Raw genomic sequence first — 22,846 nt, forward strand, 5'->3', positions numbered from 1 at the left:
ATGCCACAGTGTGGGTCTACTGTTGACCTCCAAACCAGGAGAAAGGGGTGGATGAGATCTTTAAACAATTAGCTGAAGTTTCCAGATTGCAGGACCTGGTTCTAATGGGGCATTTTAATTACTGTGACATCTGCTGGGAGGGAGGCAGCAATGCACAGGCAGTCCAGCAAATTCTTGGAGAACTCTTTGGTGGTATGATGGAGAGGTTAACTAGGGAGGAAACTGCTCATGAAAAGGGAAGATTGGTTGAGAATGTGAAGGTGGAAGGCAGCTTGGGTGACAGAGACCATGAAATGATAGAATTCAAGATTGTAAGGAGAGGAAGGAAAGGAAGAGAGCAGCAGAATAAAGACATGGGACTTTAGAAAAGCAGACTATAACATACTTGGGTAACTGGTAGGTGGGATTCCCTGAGAGGCAAGTCAGAGGGGAAAGGAGTCCAGGAGAAATGGCTGTACTTTAAGGAGGTTGTATTAAGGGTACAGGAGCATGGTATCCTGGTGCAACAGAAGAATGAAAGTAGTTTCAATAGACAGTTGAAACTCGAAAAGGAATTGTAAAAAAAGTGGGAACTTGGTCATATTACTGGGGAAGATTATAAGAATATAGCGTAGGTATGCAGGGAGAAAATCGGGTAGTCCAAGGCATGATTTCAGATGCAACTAGCAAGAGATGTGTTAAAGATGATAAAAAGGGATTCTACAAATATGGCAGAAGTAAGAGGAAGACCAAAGAAAGTATAGGTCCCTTATTGAACGCGGAAGGCAGTCTAGTTACAGATGATGCAGAGAAGGCTATAGTATTTCATGCCTTTTTTACTTCAGTCTTCACTAATGAAGGCAGCTGTTTAAATCAGTGGTGTCACACTTATCCTGCTCTGTGGACCAGAGAGTGTGGGGCCTGTCCACAGGCTGGACAGGACCCATGGGCTGGCCCTGCATAATGGTCCTGCTTTGGTTGTCACAGGACCATGCTGCACATCCCTGAAGCTGCACGCCATTGCAGCAGGGCTATGCTGCATGTGGCAGCTGTTCCACCCCTTTGCAGGCATCTACATAGGACCATCTAGTGCAGTGGTTCTCAACCTGCGGCCTGTGAGCCTCATGCAGCCCAATCAGCACTATGCTACGGCCCATGTGACATCTTGTTTAAAAATAAATAAAGACATTTGACAGTGTAGAAATGAGGGGCATTACAAAATATTGTTTTGTATTGAATCACTGTTAGATAACAGATAGAAAATATTTTTAAATGGATACACAGGAAGTAAGTTGGGTGCAGCCCACATAACACCTTGAGAGCTGCAAGTGTGGCCCACTATGACAAGTAGGTTGAGAACCACCGATCTAGTGCACTGTGCATGCTGCCTGTGGGTTACACTGAGAGCCACAGGCAGCACTAGAGGCCAGATAATATTTCTCTGCAGGCTGGATCCAGCCTGTGGGCTGTATCTTTGATGCCCCTGTATTAAATGATGCATACAGCTGGCTGCAAGGATAGGGAAGGAAATGAACAGCTTAGAGTAGTAGAAGAACATGTTAGGGATCACTTAGAGAAGTAGATGTTTTAAAATTAGCAGGGCTGACAGGATACACCCCAGGGCAGGCATGTTCAACCCCCGGCCTGAGCCAAATGCGACCTGTGGAACCATCACATCTTGCCTGCAGGGCTCCCCATAACTCAGGAAATTTGGTGGCAAGGCAGCAGTGGCCATTTATATGGCCATATTCGTCCCTGTCAAATTCCCACACCCAGTGCACCCTGTTGGAACCAGGCTGTGCCCCCTTCTCCCATGAGGCTGAGTCATGCCTCCTTTCCTCCTGTGGAGCCAGGTCATGCTACATCCTGTTTTCCCTGGTGGGGGGTGCTGGCTGGAGCCTTTTCCCCTCCCATGGATCTAGCCATGTCCCTTTTTCCCCCTGCAGGGATGGGTTGGGGCTGGGTCATGCCCTCTCCTCCCCACAGGATTGAGTCAAGCTTCCCCCGCTGCATGGGATCAGGTCACATCCCTCCCAACTCCCCCTGTGGGGCTGGGCAAAGTTCCTTCTCCCCCCACCTGTGGGGCTGGGCTGCCCCCCACCACTTTGCTGGATGGTGGCCACCTGCTGGCCCTGGTTACTGCACAGTATCACAGTATCCGGCCTGTGACTGGACCAGGCGCTGCCCATCCAGCCTGCGGGGGATAAAGTTGAGTACCACTGCCCTAGGGTACTGAAGGAATTGGCTGAGGCAATTTCAGAGTCTTTAGGTATCTTCTTTGAGAGCTTGTGGAGGTCAGATGAGGTCCTGGATAATTAGAAAAAGGGCAAATATATAGTATCAATCATTAAGAAAGGGAAGAAGGAGGGTCTAGGGAATTACAGACCAGTCACTCTGACCGTAGTACCTGCGAAGATCATAGAGCAGGTCCTCAAGTACCTGGAGGAGAACAAGGTGATCAGAAGCAACCAGCATAGGTTCACCAAGAACAACTCATTTCTGACCAGCCTGATTTGCTTCTATGATAAAGTGATGAATTCTGTGGATGGGAGTAAGCAGTAATGTACCATAAATTGAGCAAGGCCTCTGACACTGTCTCCCACAAATACCTAAAGGACAATTATAAAGAGTGGGGAGATTGATTTTTCTCTGTGGCTGTAGGGGATGGTAGTACTGATAGTGGCCTCAAACTGCAGCATAGAAAATTTAGTTTGGAGACTGGGAAGAACTTTTTGATTATGTGAGTGGTTAAGCATTGGAACAGGCTTAACCACCTTTAGAAATTGTGGAATTTCCATCCCTGGAAATTTTTAAGAGCTGGTTAGGGAGGCACTTGACTAGGATAGTTTAGTCTGGGATGATGGTGCCTTGAGCAGAGAGCTGGACTAGATGATCCCATAAAGTCCCTTCCAGCCTTACTTTCCTATAATCTGTGCCAGCTATGAGTAGTGAACTGCTCTTTTGGGTTTTGGGCCTTCCTGTCACAGTGGGAGTAGTTATGTGATGCGTGTTCCACAACATTAACGACATGATAAAGATAACACAGCCAAAAGTGTAACTGGCTTTTCATGGGACTTATACAGTTGTGCTTAGCCTTCTGTCTCTGTGAGCCAGATAAGTGGTACAGGGCGGGTCCATGGGCTGCATGGAGGCCCAAGCACTAGGATCAGGTCCAGCACCACCTCCTGCCTGCATTGTGCATTGGGATCAGGCCCTGGGGTACCACCCCTTCCCAGCTTCCCACACTGGGATTGGGGCCTGGCATTGCCTCTGTCTAGCCCTGCATGCTGGGTTTGGGTACCTGATCCAATACACAGGGCACAGGGCTCCCCAGGGGTCTGGAATTGGGCCAGTAAGGGAGTGATGTCACCACTTTCGTGTCACCAAATTTCTGGATGCCTGGGGAACCTGATGGGCTGGATGCCATGATGCTGTGGGATGAATCTGGCCTGTGGACTAGGGGTTGAGTGCCCCTGGACTAGCTAAAGGAGTTCCTCCTGCAAACAGTAAAAGTAATGGAGCTTTTGAAAATAAAAAGAACATTATTGTAATGGAAAGATTTAAGCAATGCAGATATAGGTGTCTGCCATCTCTTCATACAGTGTTTAATTTCTCTGTTTTCATTTTTTAGCTAACTGCATTCAGACTTTGCAGTTTGGAAATGGATTTGTTATGGATGTCTGCTTATCCTTCTTGCCTGCAAGCGATGGTAAGTATGGCTGCATATCATGAACACTTATTTTTTTGAGAGAAGAAAAATACTTTCACATCATTTCAGACGCGTGCTTTGAAAAACAGAGGAGTAATGTTTTTAATGTAGCTAATTTTAGACATGCATATTATATAAATAGATCTCTTATAAGAAGGAAGTTATCTGAGCCTAACACTGTCTGAGTAAATATTCAGAGATTTCTATAGAATGTTACCCAAAATAGTTAGGACAACATTGGGTAGTTGTAATTCTTTCAACCTTGCTTTTTGAGATATATATTATACTAATAGATATCTTTGGTTACATTGTGAGGCAAAAAAACCAGTTACCTTTGAATAGTGTGTCATATAAATAAATATATATACGTATAGATTCATAAACCTACAGTATAAATAGCGAGTGCTCTATGGAAAACAGGTGAGAGAGAAGTTTCTTGTGAAGGGAGGAACCATACTTTTAGGATGCTAAAGTAATTGTCTAAGAGTTGTGTTTTTTAAGACTAGAAAGACCATTTGAGTTGTTTAACCTCCTGAATAACACAGGTAGTAAAGCTTCCTGTGTCAAGATCTGTTTTTAACTGTATCCTGTTATTTATCATGATAACTCCTGGAAGTCTCCTTAGCTAGGAGCTTTACAAATGGAGAGTGTAGCAGGTTGGCACCCCAGGGGTGGCCGTAAACCCCTGGAGGCCCCCCAAAATTCCCTTTTTGCCTGATCACTCTGGGAACAGTCTCTCTTTTGCTTGCCCACTGCACATTGATGTCTTTTATGGTTATAAAAGGAAGTCCGCCCCAGGGCTTCCCAGACCTGGTCTTGTTCTAATGACCACCTGGTAGCTGTGGTCCTTTGTCTTATGGGCTAATTGCATGGCTCCATACCTTCCCTTCACCATGCCCCATACATCACAGATGGCATCATAGTGGACATTTTTGTCACATGCCTACAGTCACGCAGCCCTCCTCTGGGCCCTCAGACCCTTGGTCCATCATACAGCCATCTTGTGGGCCCTCAGGCCTCTCAGCCAGCCCCTCTCCGGTCTCTCTCTTGACCTCTGTCTGTCCTGCCAGACCCTTTGGTCTCTCACATGGATGTGGATAACCTTGAGAGGGTCCATAGGAGGGCTACTTGTATGGTTAGGGGCCTACAGGTAAGGTCCTATGAGGAGAGTTTGAGGGATCTGGATCTCTTTCAGCCTCTGGAAGAGAAGGCTGAGAGGTGATCTTGTAGCCATCTACAAAATCATCAGGTGGGGGACAGCAAGGAATAGGAGATACTCTGTTTACCAGGGCGCCCCTTGGGGTAACTAGAAACAATGACCACAAACTGACAGAGAACAGATTTAGACTGGACATCGGGAAGAACTTTACGGTGAGGGTTACCAGAATCTGGAATGGGCTTCCAAGGGAGGTGGTGCTCTCCCCTATGCTGGGGGTATTTAAGAAGAGAGTGGACCAGCACCTGGCTGACCCCAGCACTTTTTCCTGCTCAGGGCAGAGGGTTGGACTCAATGATCTACTGAGGTCCCTTTCAACCCTAAACATCGCTGGGCTGCTGGACCCTTCCGGTCCCACTGCCCTATTTCCGGCCCCTGCCAGGCCACTGGACCATCTGGTCCTGCTCTTGTTTTTATTTTGGGGTGTGCTCCCCTAGCCTTTCCCCCCCCAAGGCGTAACCTGCAAGGCAGTGGGAGCTAGGGTTTTAGGGCTCCCCAGACTCGCCCTTTGGGGTTTGGCCCTGGTGGCACTTTCTAGAGGCTGCTTTGCCATGAGCAGTCCCACCACTGTGACCCCAGTAGGGGGCAGTTTTGGGTTATACCCAGGACTAGCTTAAGCCCTGATCTCCATCTCCAGAGCCATGCTGTCCCTAGCTACAAGCTCCTTGGCCCCTTGCTGATTTCACCGCTCTGGGCTCCATTGGCCCAAGCTCTCTCTTTCTAAGCCCTGATCTTACTGGCTCTCATATGGCCCCCTTCTGAACTCAGCTTTCTTTCCTCCAGGTTACCCCTGGCCCTGGCTCTTCTCCTGGGCCCTCTGGTCTCAGCACTGTCTCAGACCCACCTCTACATCTGATGGGTCTGTCACAGCCATCCTCATTTTGGGCTTCAGATTCTCTGACCCCTTCCTCTCTGGCAGTGGCCCCACCTGGACCTTTGCCTTGTCCCAAGACCTGGCCCCACCTGGGTCAGATGACTCCCAGTCAGCCACCCCAAGTGCCCTGCCACAGTGAGTAAGAGAGTGCCTGTCCCAAATCTTAGCATATTAGTAGACAAGAAAGACTCAGAGGGCAGAAGAAGGATATAACAAAAAGGGTAGTCTTCATGTATTGTAAAAGGTTAAGGTTTGTGTGGGAGTGGTGAATTTTTGTGTGGGATTTTGTTGGGATGGAATAAAGCAGAGACAAAGGAAGGGTCTGTTTCAGGGAGTGGAAGACAAGGAAATAGAAGGGGAGAAGGAGGCGGCAAGGGAGATAGAAATAGTTTAACAAGAGGTGTATATTTAAAGGGGAAACCACATTGAGGAAAAAAGGATGGGAAGGTAGTTGGATCCAGTAGCTGAATCTTCTTGAGGGAGAAGACAGGATAGAGGCACACCTTAAAGACTAACTGAATCATAACATAAGTTGCACCTCTACCTTGCCTTCTGCCTGACTTCAGACTACCTCTCTCTGCATCTTCAGGGGGGGAGATAATGTACAGAGTGAAAATTGTACAAAGCAGTTGGGCACCGGTGCTTGATCCTGCTTCTGCTACTGAACTTTTTGATGGTATCTTTCTTGAATGTTGCTATCAAAAGCTCATGCGACTAGGAGGGTAGTGAGCCTGTAAGTATAGGTACAATTGCCCAGAAAGTTGTCTAACATCTCTTCCAACTATGTGGCCAATTCAGTAGATGTTGCTTGTTTCTCTAAATATTTATGGAAGAAGACATTCTTTAATATGAAATAATAATAAAGGTGACAGACATCTTGGATTTGAGGAAGTTGCTTTTTTATAGCAGATGAACTAGTTGGTGTGTAACGGAGTCATCTAATTCCTTAGCTGAACTATTCCAGGCTGCCCATGGACCATAAATAAAAGAACTGTGCTGGAGCATATTTGTGCAAACACTGAATGAAAAATTGATTGTAAGGTGGCAACCCAGCAGGCCCTGTTGTGCAAGCTGCATGTAGCATAGTTAAGGTATACCATAAAATCTTTAAAAAGGCAAGTATAGACGTATTTAAATCTAACACAGTTTTTTACTGTAATGCCTTCAGAGGAGCAACAGGTATTCTTTACATGTTTGATGCATTCAAATTTTCTAGAATGTACTAAAATGTATTGTTCAGTTCAGGAATACTGATGTTTTCTTCCAGGAATGTGTGTGATTATCAGAAGCAATCTATTCATACTCTGAATAACTAATGCAGTTGGCAATTTTACTGTAAACTGCATGGATAAATAGTTGTTGACTTAAAGCTTATGAGGGTGGAAGGTAAAATGCATTATTTTTACCCTATCGTCAGAATTATAGTCAGAAATATAGGGCCTATACTGCATATTAATTAGGAGAACTGCCTCTACTTAAAATTCAGGCTGTGAAACAGTAGATTAGTTTTGTTTGGTATGCTGTTGTACCCATTAGAATTTTTCTTTGTAGTACCCTAGAGGACTGTATCAATTTAGCACTGGAGGCATGTTGCGTATATAAATGAGAAACTATGATTGAAGATTTTTTTAAGTTACAAACCTCAGGATTTAAAAATAAATCCAAACATGAAATTACGTGTAAGGCCTGAATTTTTGAATTTTAAATACTTTAATATCTTGTTCTTAGAGCATCTCTATCATTTAAGGCAGATTAAAATGGCACTTAAGGCAAGGAAGTCCTGTGGTTATATCAGGATAATATATCCCCTCAATTTAAAGAACCTCCTCAAACTAAAGAAGGAGTTTTCAACTAAATTGTTAAATGAGTTGTCTGTTTTTAAAATGGACCCTTTTGGACACTTTTGGGCAAGTTGGGCCTTCTTTTAAATAATAACTTCTCTACTCAAGTCTGGATTATACCAACATATAATCATGTGTTAATATACATGTATTAAGGTTTTTGAACCTAGTTATAAATGGTCTGGCCTACATTATGAAGATTGTCAAGAAATAATTTAGATTTTGAACCATAAAAATATAATTAAAAAAATTCTAGTCATGTAGCTGGCTGAGGAAAAACTTGAACCAAGTGTAATGAGATTTGTGCTATCAACCTGAATCTTAAATAGCTCTGAGGCTTGAACTGCTCCTTTTATATAAGTAGGTTAACTTGGAAATTTGATGATAGCTTAAATGGAAGCTTCACTGAAAGTTTTTCTGCTGATCATCTTGTCAGCTAATGTGACAGTTTAATGTAGCGGTGTTCATGGAACCATGTCATCTGGCCTGCGGGGCTCCGCATGGGTCTGCAAATTTAGTGGTGGGGGAAGGATGGCAGTTAATGCTGCCATTGCTCTTGCACCATCAATTTTCAAGTCCTGCTGGCCAGATGAAATGCCCTGGTCCTTGGGACCAAAAGTCTGGGTACCACTGATGTAATAGGAGGATAAAGGACTTAATAATTTAGTAAAACAATATCTTTGATAAATGACTATGGAGTCATTCTGGAGTCTCTAACGCTCTGTTGACAATTGCATTAAAAATACAACTTTTCTGATTTACAGAAGAAATATAGACTACCCCTTCCAAACATGCAAGACTTGCTCTTTGAAGAAAGACAAGATGAAGTTGAAAAAGTTAAGTTGAAAGTAAGCAGGCAGTAGCATGAGTTAGGGGCATTTGAAAATTACCCCTTTTTTGTTTTTTCTGTAGTGTATAACTGTTTAGAATCCTTCAGGAAGAAAGCTTTCTGAAACTTGAGACAAAACCAAATTTATAGATAACTTGTATCTTTAATATTGAAATTATTTTAAAAGTTTCATGATGTCAGTTCTGTATGAACTTTTTCGATGACTTCTGTATGACTTGAGGTGATGGAGAATGCGTAGTGAACCATTATTTGCATAGTGAGTCCTCAGAGGAGAGCCAAAAGAACACTTAAAAAAAACAAACAAACTGTAGAAGAATCATGAATGTAATTTAGCACTTTATTAGTTGACTTGTAATCAAGGAATTGCTCTGGGATTTGTCTTCTGGATCTTGAGAAATTTGCCGAAGAATGTTTTTCTCTGGCAGAATTCATGAAGTTTGCAGAATTCCTCTCCTAAAGTACATATGGTAGGACTGCCATCCTAAAGGCTTTGATAAACCATCTTGTGAGGTTTTGTCAAACCCTTTTGCTACCTCATGCAAATATAAGAACAGCTGTAATGGATAAGTCCCAAGTTCAAATACCTCAGCCCATTCTTCAGCTGTCAGTTATTTGTAGTGGAAACCGTGTGTGTGCCCAAGAAGCTTGGCTTACTTTGAAATCTTTTCATTTTAATTTGACTAGTTGAAAGTAAACCTTCCTGGATAAGTCTTGGAATCTGGAAGTGAGCAGCCATGGAAAAGCTTTGCAGAGCCACTTATTCCAACTCAACTGTTTCTCTGCCAGATTATCCATTGCAGTATTTTATTCCTCAGACACAGTTATTTTCTTTTCATTAGGAATACATCTTTAAACGGTCTAAACATTTCATGAGAATCTCTTCCTTTTTCAGCTGTTTTTCCCTTTTCATTCATTATATACTCATTTATTTGCTATATTCTTGTGCATTAGAGACACCTGGTGGTTTTGCCCCTATCAGCATTATTCTTATAATTTTGCTTTTAATTGTGTAGAGGTGTGTGTGCGTGCATGTATTTTAGTTACCTTACTAGTTGTGGAAAGAATTTAGTAAGTTATAACTCCCAGGGTTGTTTCTGTAGGTATGTTTTCCACCTTCCAGCCTGTATGCGTGTTGATTTTTCTGAAGGACTGAATGTTTTGCTAGCATGTCAGGACTCTCTTTGATGAATAGCATCCAGGCCTGCTGCTGACTTGTTCTTCCTGAACTCATTGGTGACTTCCTTTAATAACTCAGCCCTTGAAAGTGCTTCATCTTCATTATTTGAAAAAAAAAAAAAAAGTAGGACTCCGTTTATCTCCTCACAGTCCTTTGTGGTTAGGGATGATACAGAAGGATTGTTTTTCTACTTTATAGCCTTGCTGTCTTCAGTCATGATTCCATTTAAAGCCTATGGGTTCAGCAGTTACACAAATACTTTTTGTAGCCTTCTTGCATAGAGTCCTAAAGTCTCAGTTTCCTTGCATATTGTGTTCTGTAATTTAGGTTCCTTTTAGCTGAGCTAGGGTTAAATTTCCATTTTCTGATGCTGGTTTATTTTGAATACAATCTTTTAATCTTTCTGTTTCGTCTCATTGGTTTGCTACTTGCAATTTGAGTCTTTTGTTTAGGGTATCAGGCTATAAACTTCTGTAGATGAGGAGATGCAGAAAGAAGAAAGGCTATATCCTATTTCACTTATCCAGTGGCATAAATTGGCTGGGATAATCTAGCTGGGAATGGTCCTGCTTTGAGCATGGGATAGGACTAGATGATGTCCTGAGGTCCCTCCCAACCCTAATTTTCTGTGATTCTTTGATAAATGCCATTGTTGGCACTTAGGCACATTTTGCAATTCTGTTTCAGGTGCAGCATGGATTCACAAGCATCCACCTAGCTATTGAGTAAGTTCAGTAAGGCTGAGTAGGAACATGGTACCTGGAAGTCCTGAAATTGTAGCTGGGCAAATCCCCCAACCTTGTATGTGAGATGTCAGAGAGGAGAAAGAAGGTGGTCCTCCTATGTTTTGGTCAAGGGCCATGTGACATTTGGACATCCAGGGGCCACATGCTGCGCAGACCTATGGACTGTCTGGGTTGCTTGTCCTCCTGCAATGTGGGCAGCCTAGCTCCCCTCTGCCGCGCTTACAACATGGGGAGCATGGCCCCCTCCTGCCACACTGCCCTCAGGACCAGGGAGCTGGAAACCAAAGCTAGAGGAGGGAGGGGGAACCTGAAGACCCCAGCCATTGCAGCAGCAGGGGAGAGTGGTGGCCAGGCAGGACCTCAAAGGCCACATTTCAAACCCTTGTAGGCTGCATGCAGCCTGTGCTTCTCAAGTTGGACAGCCCTATTTTAGCTCAATAGCCTAGTGCAGTGGTGGATAGTCTTTGACAGTGCCACAAGATAAACCCTGCTCCCCGGATGCTGCTCTCATCCCTTCCCATCAGAGGTGTATCTAATAGTTGTACCCTGGGGCACTGGAATGGAGGCAGTGCGCCTCGAGCCCCCTACCCACACAGAGCAGAGTGGGGGCAGGATGCTACTTCAAGAGACGTGTCACTGCCAGTAGCCAAGTTAACCGTTCCCTAGCCCTGTACCTACTGCAATTTTGTATGGTAAATGAAGATCCAAAATCCTGAATTTAGCAGCTACATGGCAAAGGAGGGGATAACCTGGTCCTTGACAGTGACACCTGATATTACCTCTTCCAGCGATGTCCTGCCCCCACTCTGCTCTATGCAGCTGGAGGCTCAAGCCTCCTTGCTTTTGTTTCAGCACCACCCTTTACTGAGTGCCTGGAGCTCCTGTGCCCCACACAGCAACTGAGCATGCCAGGTTAGGGCACTTGCTCAGTAAAATGTGGGAGATCCAGGTTATAGGCCTGGGGCGGTAAAGTCCAGTCAGGCTGGATCCGACTCATGTTGGACTTTATTTCCCAGCAGCCCATGTCACTGCAGCTGGTTTCCATGGAATGGTAGGGCATGACAGCGTGGGGCTGGGGTTTACATGGAGACTGGCCCCAGCAGCTCTGACAGGTAATGCAGCTGGGCGGGGAGCTGCTCCAGGGCTGGGATCTTGCAGCAGTGACAGTGTGGTCCAGAGTCAGGGTTGAGCTGCTGGCAGACAGTGGATTGATGCTCTGCCCCAGCTCAGGACCATGCTGTCACCTCTGCAAGATCCCAGACTTGGCCATGGAGCAGCTTCCCACACCTGCCAGCACTGCTAGGTCCTGCCTCCATGGAAACTCTGGCCCTGTTCTGTCAGGGTGCCACCACTGCTGGGGTCTCTATGGAAACTGGCTGCAGCGACGTGGGCAGGGGCTGCTTGGAAATGGAGTCTGGCCATCAGCCATTTCTTCCATTTTGCCCACCCCTGTTCTAGGCCCTTTTAACCCAGTGCAGGTTTAAACATACCTTTTTTGCTCCTTAGCACAGTGTCCTAATCAGTCCATTGGTTAGGTATTATCCAGTCACCTCTCCAGCCGTGGTTTTGATGCTGGTTCCCTGGGTAACCAAGTGAGGGAGAAGAGGAAGAGATCAAGCTAGATGTGTATCTCAGCAAGGTGGATGGTGCTTTGGAAGGGAGTTGTAGTCTGGACCTTTGGCCCCAGTGGGGTAGAAACTTCCTCAAAGCTCCCCATCTATTTTATCCAATACCTATCAAATGCAGAAGGCAATGGCTCAGTTTCAGAATTGCAAACTCTGCTTAAGTACAAAAACTGGCACTTCTGGCTGGGTAACTGCAGTTTAGGCAAGTGAAATGACATCTCTAAGTGTCTATAAGCCTTAGGAGCACCAGTACCTGGACTTAAGGATACACTGGAGACTCAGTTAAGTATGTCCACCCTTCAGCCTTCAGATATTTGTAATGGAAAGCATTTGTGTCTTAGCAACAATTTCTGTTTCAGATGCTTAACTTGAAAGTTATTTTATGGAAATCACTCATTTTACATAAGCTGCATAAAGCAGGGGTGGGCAAAATGCGGCCTAGGGGCCGGATGCGGCCTGCCAGGCCATTCTATCTGCGCTGCAGGGCCCCTAAAAAATTTAGAAAATTAATATTAATCTGCCCTGGGCTGCCTGTCATGTAGCCCTCGATGGCTTGCTGAAACTCTGTAAGCAGCCCTCTGCCCAAAATAATTGCCCACCCCAGCATAAAGTATCTGAGTTAGAAAGTAGTACAAAACTTCTGAAAGTGGACAACATGTGTACTCTGTTTTTGTCATATTAACTGTTTTATGCTCATTCTTTTTATTTTGGCTGAAGACCTCAGAATAATAAGTTTTGCTACTTTAGCTGCAAAGATAGTTTCTAATAATTGGTTTTTTTTCCTTTTTCCTCCTAGTACCAGTCTTAGCTTGTGGTGGTGATGACTGCAAAATTAATTTGTATGTACAACAGAATGGACAGGTAATTATTACTTTTATCTCTTGTCTGGAATTACATTAATTCTCATTCTCTCTCCCTCCCCCACTCTATTCTCTCTGTTGCTATTTTTTTCAACAACTTCTATAACTGTTTTCTCTCCCAAAATAGCTTTTGCATAAAACTAGCCTTATTTCCATTCTGTTCAGTCTTTTCTCAGGTATTTATGAACTACAGATACATGATGCTGATGTCAGATTCTATACATCTGGGAGTTTTTCATAGTTCACTCTATGAAAAGAAAATTTCCCTATGAAATGGGTTAATTGAACATCCCTTTCCTTTTAAGGGCTAAGCATATAGGTAGTATATCACTTGACAAATCTGTAAATGCTTCTCATAAATTTGATTTAAATTATTACACTTTTCTAGAATTATTTTCTGTGTACTGTGTCCTCGTGAATGAACCTTTGAGGTACTTGACTGTCCACAAGGTCTCTCTTACATACTGTATGTGTACATATACATCCCAGGTCTTTTGTAACATGGAAGCATTTAGCCTTTCCTTTTAGTGAACTACATATTATTCCAAAGACAAAGTGACATGGCTGGGTGCCCAGTGTAGCTACCATGCACAGGGCAGCCTCTAGTTATTGCTGTATGATTGTAATTGTGCAACAAAAACTGGGTTTTTGTCTCCTTACAGGGTGGAGGAATGTGTGAATGTGTAAATGCTATTCAGCCACCCTTTGAAAACTGCACTCCAACTTTTATAAGGAATCTTCAAGTTTGCATCTTTGAATTCAGTGTCTGCAGAGCAGGAAGAAGAACACTTGGGATTTGAAACCAGTGATAAAACCTTGAAGCAATTCATTGCATGAAAAGTTATATGTATAATAGGATACCATTTAGGTGAACTGCTTGGTCTAAATAAGGGACAGTAAAGGAGTTCTGTAGTCCCTTGCAGCTAAAATTTAAAAAGAAAGAAAAAACAAACAAAAAAACCTGTAGTTTATCCAAATTGATACTGCTGGTCATAGGTACCTTTAGCCATGGAATTGACTGTAATTGAGCAGCATGCAGAAAGCTTAAAGTATGCTTATGTGAATTCAGGACTCTTAAAAATTGGTTCTAGTTTGGTGCTGTAATAGGGAGCCGGAGGCCCTCCTGGTACTTTAAGGAGAAAGCAGCCACAGAGTTCCTGGCTTGGAATCAAGGACCAGAGGGCTGGGGCTCAGGACAACAGACGGACTGAAAAGGCCAAGACCTTAAAACTATACAGGCAGTAGAGGCGGCCCGAGGCCGGGAGGGCTAAGGGTCAGAACCCAAATGGGGCAATCAGGGGTCCCGAGCAAAGAGACAAGGGCCAGGGGCCGAGAGCCCAAGCTGAGTGAGATGGGCCAAGGGTCAGACAAGTCTGAGACTTGGAAGCTGGGCCAGAGAAAGTGGGCCTAGGCTGGCAGTCTACAGCAAAGAGTGACCAGTGGGCTAAAGCTAAGAGGACTGGTTCATGAATATGCAGTGATATCTGTAAGGCATGGGTGTGACTATGGGAGCAGCTGGAGGTCACGAATAGACCATACAGCATCAGGTGCCCTGGGGGCACAGATGGGCCAGGAAGATCCACTTAGCAAGAGGAGATAGGTTGGGACCAGCAGGGTCTGAGATGAACCTGCTGGACACAGAACTGAAGAAAGCTCACTGGTACTTTTGGATAGCCTTCTTTTCTGTAATAAAATGTATTCAAAGCATGGCAGATGGGAGAAAAGCGAGAGTACTTAGTTAGACAGAGTGGGGCAGGAATTGTGTTGCCACCAGGGGACATCATGGCCACCCTTCAGGCTGTGGTCCTGTTACTTGGGCCCTTAAGGAGCTCCATTTCTAGGCTGCTTGCAGACTTAAAAAAACCCCAAACCTCCCCATGCTTTACTGGAAAAAGCAGTGCGTTATGGTGACCCAGCTCCACAGCATCTGGATAGATCAGGTGCTCCAGCGGAGCTTTTTGGAGCTTTTAGCTAAAGCTGATTCGATCAGCTGTAGATAAAAGTGCCAAAAAACCTATCTAAAGTACCCGATCTATGCAGATGTTGGGTGAGCTGGGTCCAGCTAATGTGCTGCCTCTTCTGGCCATGTGCTAGGCTCAGTGTGAGGGTGCACTGAGTTAAAAGCAAAGTGCTGCTTTTCTTTAATGTCTGCAGGCAGCCCTACTCGTACACAATTTTGGGGTGACTTGAAAGCATTTCTGTCGTTTAATTGCAAAGTGAAGGGGATTAAAATAAGTCCTAAGACGTGGTCATTCTTCCTACAAGAGCTCCAGAGGAAGAAATTGTGCTTTCTGTGTTCAGCGTCATGCTTGCTTTTCTGCTGGTAATGGAACAGTTTTCCAGAGGAATTTTGCTTTAATCTTCCTTCTGCCTAACAGGAAACCTGAACATTAAGTGGGTTATAAATGCTGTGGGGCTTCATCTCTAGCTAGATCAAACTTGCAAGCTTCTTTTGAAGTTTCTAAATAATTTATCTGAATGTGCCAGCACCTTAAATATGCTCATGTGCAAAATCTCCATCATTCAGGGAGGTAGTTTCCTGATTATATTTTTAGAGCCCAAAGGGCATTTCCCATGTATGGACTTGTGCTGCAAATCACTGCTGGTTTTCTTTTTGGGATGGAGGTAGGGGGAAGGGGGGTCATGGGAGTCTTGTTTTGGCAACACATACTAAAACTTTCTCTGTTACTTTTATTATTGGGCCAGTAAATAGGGGGCCAGTAGGCTTGCAAGGGAACTTGGCATATGGCAAGAGCAGCTGAGTCCTGTCTCTTAGTACCATCCATTCTTTTCAGTTGTGGGGAATACTTTTTCACTCTGTCCGAGGCTGGTGTGCGCTGCGTGTAGGCTGAACGTGGCACCATGGGTGCTCCATGCAGAACAAGGGGTCAGTCTTGATCCACTTCAGCAACCCACATCTGGCCCACAGCCCTAGAAGAATTTAACACCCTTGCTGTAGGGGAATCTTTGCTTTTGTAATTGCAACATTGGTGTGGGCTCCTTCAGTTCATTAACTTTTTGCTGGTTTTGGTATTTCTGCTGTTTTCTTGGTCAGGGTATATATTATTGGAAAGAAATAATATGCCTCATCTTGGCCCTTTCAGTTGAACTTGGTATGAGAGAATAATCAGATTTTTGACCATAGCCTCAAATTCCTGGCCTAGTAAAGACACTTCTGCCTCTTCATTCAACAGAGACTGTTTAGATTTGAACCCATTTCTCTCAGGTTCACTGCATAAAAAGAAACTCGAGAAGAATGGAGTGGAGGTTAGCAAGGGAAAGTTCATTTGAAATCCTAGGAGGGCATTTGTGTCATACTTTAAGGAGGAATGGAAGCTCTTTGGCTTCAGATGCCTTTCAGTAGTTGAATCAGACTGTTCATTGGGGTAGACTCTTTGAACTTTAAGACTTATTCCTAAAAGCAGCTAGGTTTTTAAAATTGAGAGGGCAGACTTCAAATCCTTGAAGATCCCTTCTCAAGAATGAAAGGGTATAGAGAGAACTGTCTTTTACTTTCTTGAATCCTTGAAAAAGTGTTGATTTAGAATGATTGCTCCCAGGGAAGAAAATGTCTTTCAGTGAGCTCTTTCTGCATCAAAGCTTCAGTAGTAAGGCCTCTAAAGGGAAGCCGAAGAAAAGCAGAATATCTAAAAAGAAGTTTCAGCATTTCCATGAGGCTCTCGTTAATCAAAAAAGATCCAGACTGTCAGCACACAAAAATGAATGTGAGATTGGAGGAGTGTTTGAATAAAGTGCTGGGGGAAAACTAGTAGGAACTGAGGTAGTTTCTTGATTATATTTTTGAAGCTCATATGGCATTTAGCGTTCTGAAGGTACTTTGTCAGAGTCACAAATAAGAAGCTATTAAAGAAGCTATTAAAGAAGCTATGAGTAGACATGGGGTCTTGAGTCAGAAATAGGTGATGGAAAGCAAAGATAAGGGTTAGTCATTTTTCATCATGACAGAAGTTAACAAGAGTGCCTTAAGGTTTTGGCTTTTACTGTATTAACAGTGTGGAAAAGAGGGTGAGTAGTGAGGTAGCAAAATTTGCTGGCAACTGTAAGTTGGTCAGGACAAGGGGAGGACCATTAGGAACTTCTGAGGTACTTAAACCTGGTAAATGGGCAGCAAAGCAGCAAAAGTAGTTCAATCTTGATACATGAAAAGTACCATGCGTTAGAGGGAAACAAATCAAAATACACGTGTACTTTGGAGTTCTAAATTTAGCTGCCTCGGCTCAAGAAAGGTACTAGGCCTCATTATAGGCAGCTCAGTGAAAACTTGCTCAGTGCTCATCTGGAGTAAAAGATAAGTTTAGGATACATAAGTAATGGGATGGAGAATAATATTGAAAACACAGTGCCTTTTGTATATACCAGTGGCTTGTGTGCATGGTCTCATCTAGAATATTATGTGCAGTATTGGTCAACATCTTAAAACAAGTATTGCAGAACTGGAAGGGGTTTAGTGAAAGGTGATAAGAATGAACCTTAGGCAAAGCTTTTTCTCTGAAGGGAGATTGAAAGCATTGACGTGGTTTATCTTAAGAAGGGTAAGATGGGTATGACAGGTTATGGATCACTCTAGATCTGATTCTTAAACTTGTTAGATTCAAGGCACCCCTCCCCCCTCATAACTTGTGAATTGAGTGGTACCCCTTTTCAAAAACTAATTTATTACAGTGCTTACCTCCTTGCAGGGGGGGGCTGGGTAGTGGGGGCAGTGCAGAATGACCGGGCAGGGAGTAGTCTGAGTATGTGCTTATCTCACCACTACATCAGGGGAGTACATCAAGGGCTCAGCAAACAACTGTTCACCAGGGCATCCTTAGGGAAAACCAGGAGTAATGGCCGCAAACTCCTGGAAGCCCGCTTCAGGCTTAACACTAGGAAAAACTTCACAGTTAGGGAGTGCAGACTGTGGAATAAGCTCCCTCCAGAGGTGGTGCAATCATCTACCCTGGAAATCTTCAAGAGGAGACTGGGTGGTCACCTTGCTGTGGTCACCTGACCCCAGTTGTCTTTCCTCTAGTGCAGGGGGCCTGGAACCAATGATCTTGCAAGGTCCCTTCCAGCCCCTTACTATTGATGAATCTATGAATAGTTTCATAGTTGTTAGGGGATGTCTCCTCACGTCTGGCTTATCTACTCACACCTTCTGGCACCCCTCAAAGGATCTTGCAGCACCCCTGGGTGCACTGGCATTTTGGTTGAGAATCACTGCTCTAGATATACCCAGTTCACTTGGTTTCCCTCTAAAGCATCCACTTTTGCCACTGTTGTAGATAGGATACAGGCAGAGCTGACCCGAGCAGGGTGTGGGGCCCGGGGCAAATCAGCCCATGTGGGGCCCTGCTCCCACTCCGATCCCATGGGCCCCAGACCTGAAGAAGCTGCTACTGCCATTGTCAGTGGTGGCAGCATTGGTGGGGGGGAGGTAGTGAGTGGATGGATGCAGAGCCGCTGCTCTACCCAGCTCCATGCTGCTGCTGCTCCACGTGGCTCCGTGGGGCCCCCCAAAGCATGAGGCCTGGGGCGCTTGCTCTGATTCCGCCCCCCCTGACCCCTAGGGACGGCCCTGGATACAGGGCTAGGTGGACCAATGATTTGAACAGTATGTCACTGACTTTGTTCTTAAGGAAGATTAGGAACTTATTTTTTCCCTGTTGCGTAACACAAGAATCTCCATCCTTAGATCTTTTTAAGAGCAAGTTAGAGAAATGCCGGACTGGATTGGTTTGACCAAAGATGATCTACCTTGAACAGGGGAGATGGACTAGGTGACCTCCTGAGGTCCCTTTCAAACCCTATAATTCTATGTTAAGAATGAGGGGACATTCATTGAAGTTAAGATGTGAAACTCAAAAACAATGAAGAGATTTCCCACCTGCACACAGCATGTTATTAAACTGTGGAGTTCATTGCCACAGAAGGTCATTGAAACCTAGAACTTAATGCTAGCTTTCATCTTCAGCTTACTAGCCATTTTCACCCCATCTTCCTGTATAAGACTTTGTAGAATGCTAAATAGGAAAGAGGTGTTCTTAACAAAATTTGTCTTCTCATAAGACCTCTTCAAACAGTCCTGGTGCCTCTTTGGAATAACAGATTCTGACCAGATGTGCAAAGGCATTTAGGTATCTTCATGTCCACTGATTTCAATGGAAGCTTAGCTGCTTAAATACCTTTTTGATCTGGTCCCCAGCTACTTGCACTAATCAGACCTTTTGTTTAGTCTCTTATTTCTGTGATAGTGCCTCACCATCACATCTCTGTGGAGAGGCATTCTAACAGAATAAGAATTATAGCATGTGTTCGAGCAAGCAGCAGAGGATCTGTGGGACCCATTTTTGTTAGAGACTGGTTATTCTTAAAATGAGAATAAATCTCAACTACCAGGAGTCTTAAGTAATTGTGATAGTCCAGGGGATTTTTGGACTGCAACTTTGTTTTTAGTTCAAAACTATGTATACCATAGCTGTGGCGTAAGTACCTCTTTGAGGGGGAACCCAGAGCTCTCTTAACACAGAGCTTCCATGTGCTCTTCTGCTGGAGGATTCTACTGTGCGGGCTGACTTCCGATCTCGCCTGGGTCGCCATGTGCGAGCCGGGGGTGAGCCGGGCCCGTCTCTTGTGTGTACACAGGCTGTGGCTAGTAGCCCGGGTACATGGGGTTGGAAAAGACTGCAGTGTGGTATGGTACGCTGTAGCTAGAATCAGTCACGGAGGCGTAATGGTTGATTGAAAAGATTATTTACTTACACCCAAGGTGGTCGCGGTGTAGGCTGGTCAGCTTTCCAGGCTCAGCTCCGCTTGAGTTTTCGGTGGAGGACTCTAATAAACTCGGTTCCTTGACCCCGGAGTGATTCAGGCTCTGCGGGGTTCAAGAATTCGTTCCCACGGAGCAGCTGTATCTCCGTGAGTGTTACTCAGTTCCCAGGTTCCCCGGAGCTATTAAACTCCGTGGGCTCGACAATTGGGTTCTTAGGATAGGGATACGTCTGGGCTGCGATCGGCGACGGGGAGATGCTAGAGGTTAGTTGCCTCGGAGTCGTTAAGGCTCTGAGGGGACGGTAAATAAGTCCCGTGGAGTTGTTGAAGCTCCGTGGGTTCGACAAATTAAACCTCTGTTGCCCTCTTAAGGAAAAAGCTGGGTTCATATGGATCAGCAGCGCTTAGAGATCCTCACGCTCCTTTCCCGAACTCCACGTGCTTTCTCTCTCTCCAATTTGGGCGGAAACCACCCAAGCCTTTTGTACGGCTAGCAAGCCAATAGCTAGCCGCCACGAACTGGCGGGAAAAGCTCCTGCACGCGGGTTCTCTGTTGCAGCAGAACACTCCACCGTGCAAAAGAGCTGCAATTTGGCGGGAACATGATTTAGCGATGCCGAAGCACACACAAACAAGAAAAACCACAACTTTGGGTTGTGACATCTAGCTGTAGTTTAGCTACAAACAAGGCAAAGAAGGTCAGTGATGGGGATGCAGTCAGCTGAGTTCTCAGAACTCATTCCTCTGAGATTTAAGAGTAGAATGGTAAGTGGGAGAAGAGCACGTGGAAACTCAGTGCATTGCAAAGTAAGAGGTCCAGCCATCTGATGTACATCTTCCTTCCTGCATTTGTAGCCAGAAAACTACAGGGATAGAGCTAGAGTTCTGATTAACTGCATACTGATCACACAGATTCTGGCTCCTCCAACAGGTGGAAATATCAGTTTATTTCCTTTGGATCCTATCTCTTTCCAGTAGTGGTACAAGATCTTGACCAGATATTTGCTTAATTTACAATGGCCTCTTGACATTTGTGAAGTTGAGAACATTATATGGTTTTGAATTCTAGGTAGAACTCTAGTTTATTCTGCAGTTTAAAAAAGATGCTGCATTTAAGGCCATTGCTCTGATGCATTTTCAGAAGTTGGTACTCCAGATGTACTTTGTTTTGTCAGTCAACATGTCCTTTGTTTCTTGTGTGGTTTCACTGTAGGAATAAAAACACCTCTGTTTATATTCAGGTTCATAGGCCTGTGTGAAGCAGCAAGTATTTGCTTTGGATTCGGCCGATTTGGAGGGACACTGATTGGATTCGGTGGTTTGAATCATCCCAATTCGATTTGGCCAATTCGTATTCAGAGATTCAGTGCCGATTCGGAGATTCGGCCATAGACTATAATGGGGAATCACTAAAATACCTATAACTTTGTAATTTTTTGCAGATTTGGTTGAAAATAGGGATGGTAGCCCTTTCTGAGGGCATGAAGCCTGCCAAGTTTCAAGGAGATAGGTTCAGGCATTTCTGTGAAAGCGTACTTCAAACTCCTGAAAGCAAAACTCGTATCACTTGTGTGTGTTAAGGCAGAGTGGGATGAAAGCAGCAGGGATAGTCCCTGCTGATGGTAGGGAGCTCAAAGAAAGGTCATAGTCGCTGCCCAGCTACAGATATCAATATCAGAGCAGTCTTTCCCCACCTCTCAGCCTTTTCCATATATGGAAGATCATCCCATCCCCCTACCTCTTCTCAGTTTCTGTTTGCTGTAAGCCTTCTGAATTTCTGAATCAATTCAGCGGCTTCCGATTCAATTTGGATTTAGAAATTTGGCTGCTGAATCGGGCTGAATCTCCTCCGAATCTAATTGGCTACTGAAGCTTCGCACAGCCCTACAGGTTGAGCTTCTAAGCTTTCTTGTTATCAAATATATGTTTATCAAGGACACTTTTTCATTTTGTCTTATCATAAAATCATAGAAAATTAAGGTTGGGAGGGACCTCAGGAGGTCATCTAGTCCAACCCCCTGCTCAAAGCAGGATAATCCCCAACTATGTAATCCCAGCCAAGGCTTTGTCTAGCTTGGTCTTAAAAACCTCCAAGGATGGAGAGGGATTCCACCACCTCTCTGGGTAATCTGTTTCAGTGCTTTACTACCCTTCTGGTTCAGCGAGTTTTTCCTAATACCTAACCTAAGTTTCCCTTGCTGCAACTTGAGACCATTGGTCTATGCTCTGTCATCTGCCACCACTGAGAACAGTCTAGCTCCGTCCTCTTTGGAACCAAACTTCAGGTAGTTGAAGGCTGCTATTCGATCCCCTCCCAGTCTTCTCTTCTCCAGATTAAACAAGCCCAGTTCCCTCAGCCTCTCTTAACCATTTTCATTGCCCTTCATTGGACTCTTTCCTATTTGTCCACATCCTTTCTGTAGCAGGGGGCCCAAAACTGGACACAGTATTCCAGTGGCATCAACAGTGCTGAATTAGAGGGGAATAATCACTTCCCTTAATCTGCTGGCAACGCTTCTACCAGTGCAGCCCAATATGCCATTATCCTTCTGGGCAACAAGGGCACATTGTTGACTCATTCTGCTTCTTGTCCACTGTAACCCCCAGGTCCTTTTCTGCAGAGCTGCTGCTTAGCCAGTTGGTCCCTAACCTGTACCAGTGCAGCTAGAGAATTGCTGTAGTGGCTGTTTCTTCTCCCATACTTGGGAGAAAAGTCCTGCTTTGGGGCTGGAAAGTCCTATAGCTTTTGAACCCACTTGTACCTTCTGGGATAAGTGTGGCTGATAAATGGGGGACTACAGCCCAGAGCCTAGTCTAAGAAAAGAAGAATTGTAGAATTTCACCCTGGGAGAAGTGAACACACAAAGTGTGTACTCAGAGACCACAAAAGACATTTGTTGTTGCCACAGTGATAAATAAGTATTTCAGTAGTAACACCGCCTTCATGAATGTCACGCGCCCCCCATTGAGATTTCCATAGTCCCAGTTTCTGTTTAGCCTTGGCCTCAGTCTTTTGCTATGTTCTCTGTCCAGTCAGCTCTGGGTCTGAACTTTATCCTGAGGAGTTTTGCTCCCTCCCAGGGGACAGAGACCCACCCCAGGTCTAACAGGTCTCTGAGTTCCCCTGGGAGGCAGGTGCTTCTGCTCACATTGAGCTTGGCCCCCATTGCTGCTTCATATGCCTGGATGTGTTGTAAC

At 44.7% G+C, this 22,846-nt stretch overlaps 1 protein-coding gene across 1 annotated transcript in view; it reads left to right on the plus strand.

Moving 5' to 3' along the window:
• The window catches only part of ELP2 (elongator acetyltransferase complex subunit 2), a 127,156-nt gene that overhangs the window by 42,583 nt on the left and 61,727 nt on the right, over positions 1-22,846 (plus strand). The window contains exons 5-6 of the mRNA XM_006021510.3: positions 3,611-3,688; positions 12,814-12,878. Of these exons, the coding sequence (XP_006021572.1) occupies positions 3,611-3,688; positions 12,814-12,878 (143 nt within the window). The remainder of the gene's footprint in view (positions 1-3,610; positions 3,689-12,813; positions 12,879-22,846) is intronic.

Source organism: Alligator sinensis, unplaced genomic scaffold (genome assembly GCF_000455745.1).
Source record: "Alligator sinensis unplaced genomic scaffold, ASM45574v1 scaffold386_1, whole genome shotgun sequence".
Taxonomy (NCBI): domain Eukaryota; kingdom Metazoa; phylum Chordata; order Crocodylia; family Alligatoridae; genus Alligator; species Alligator sinensis.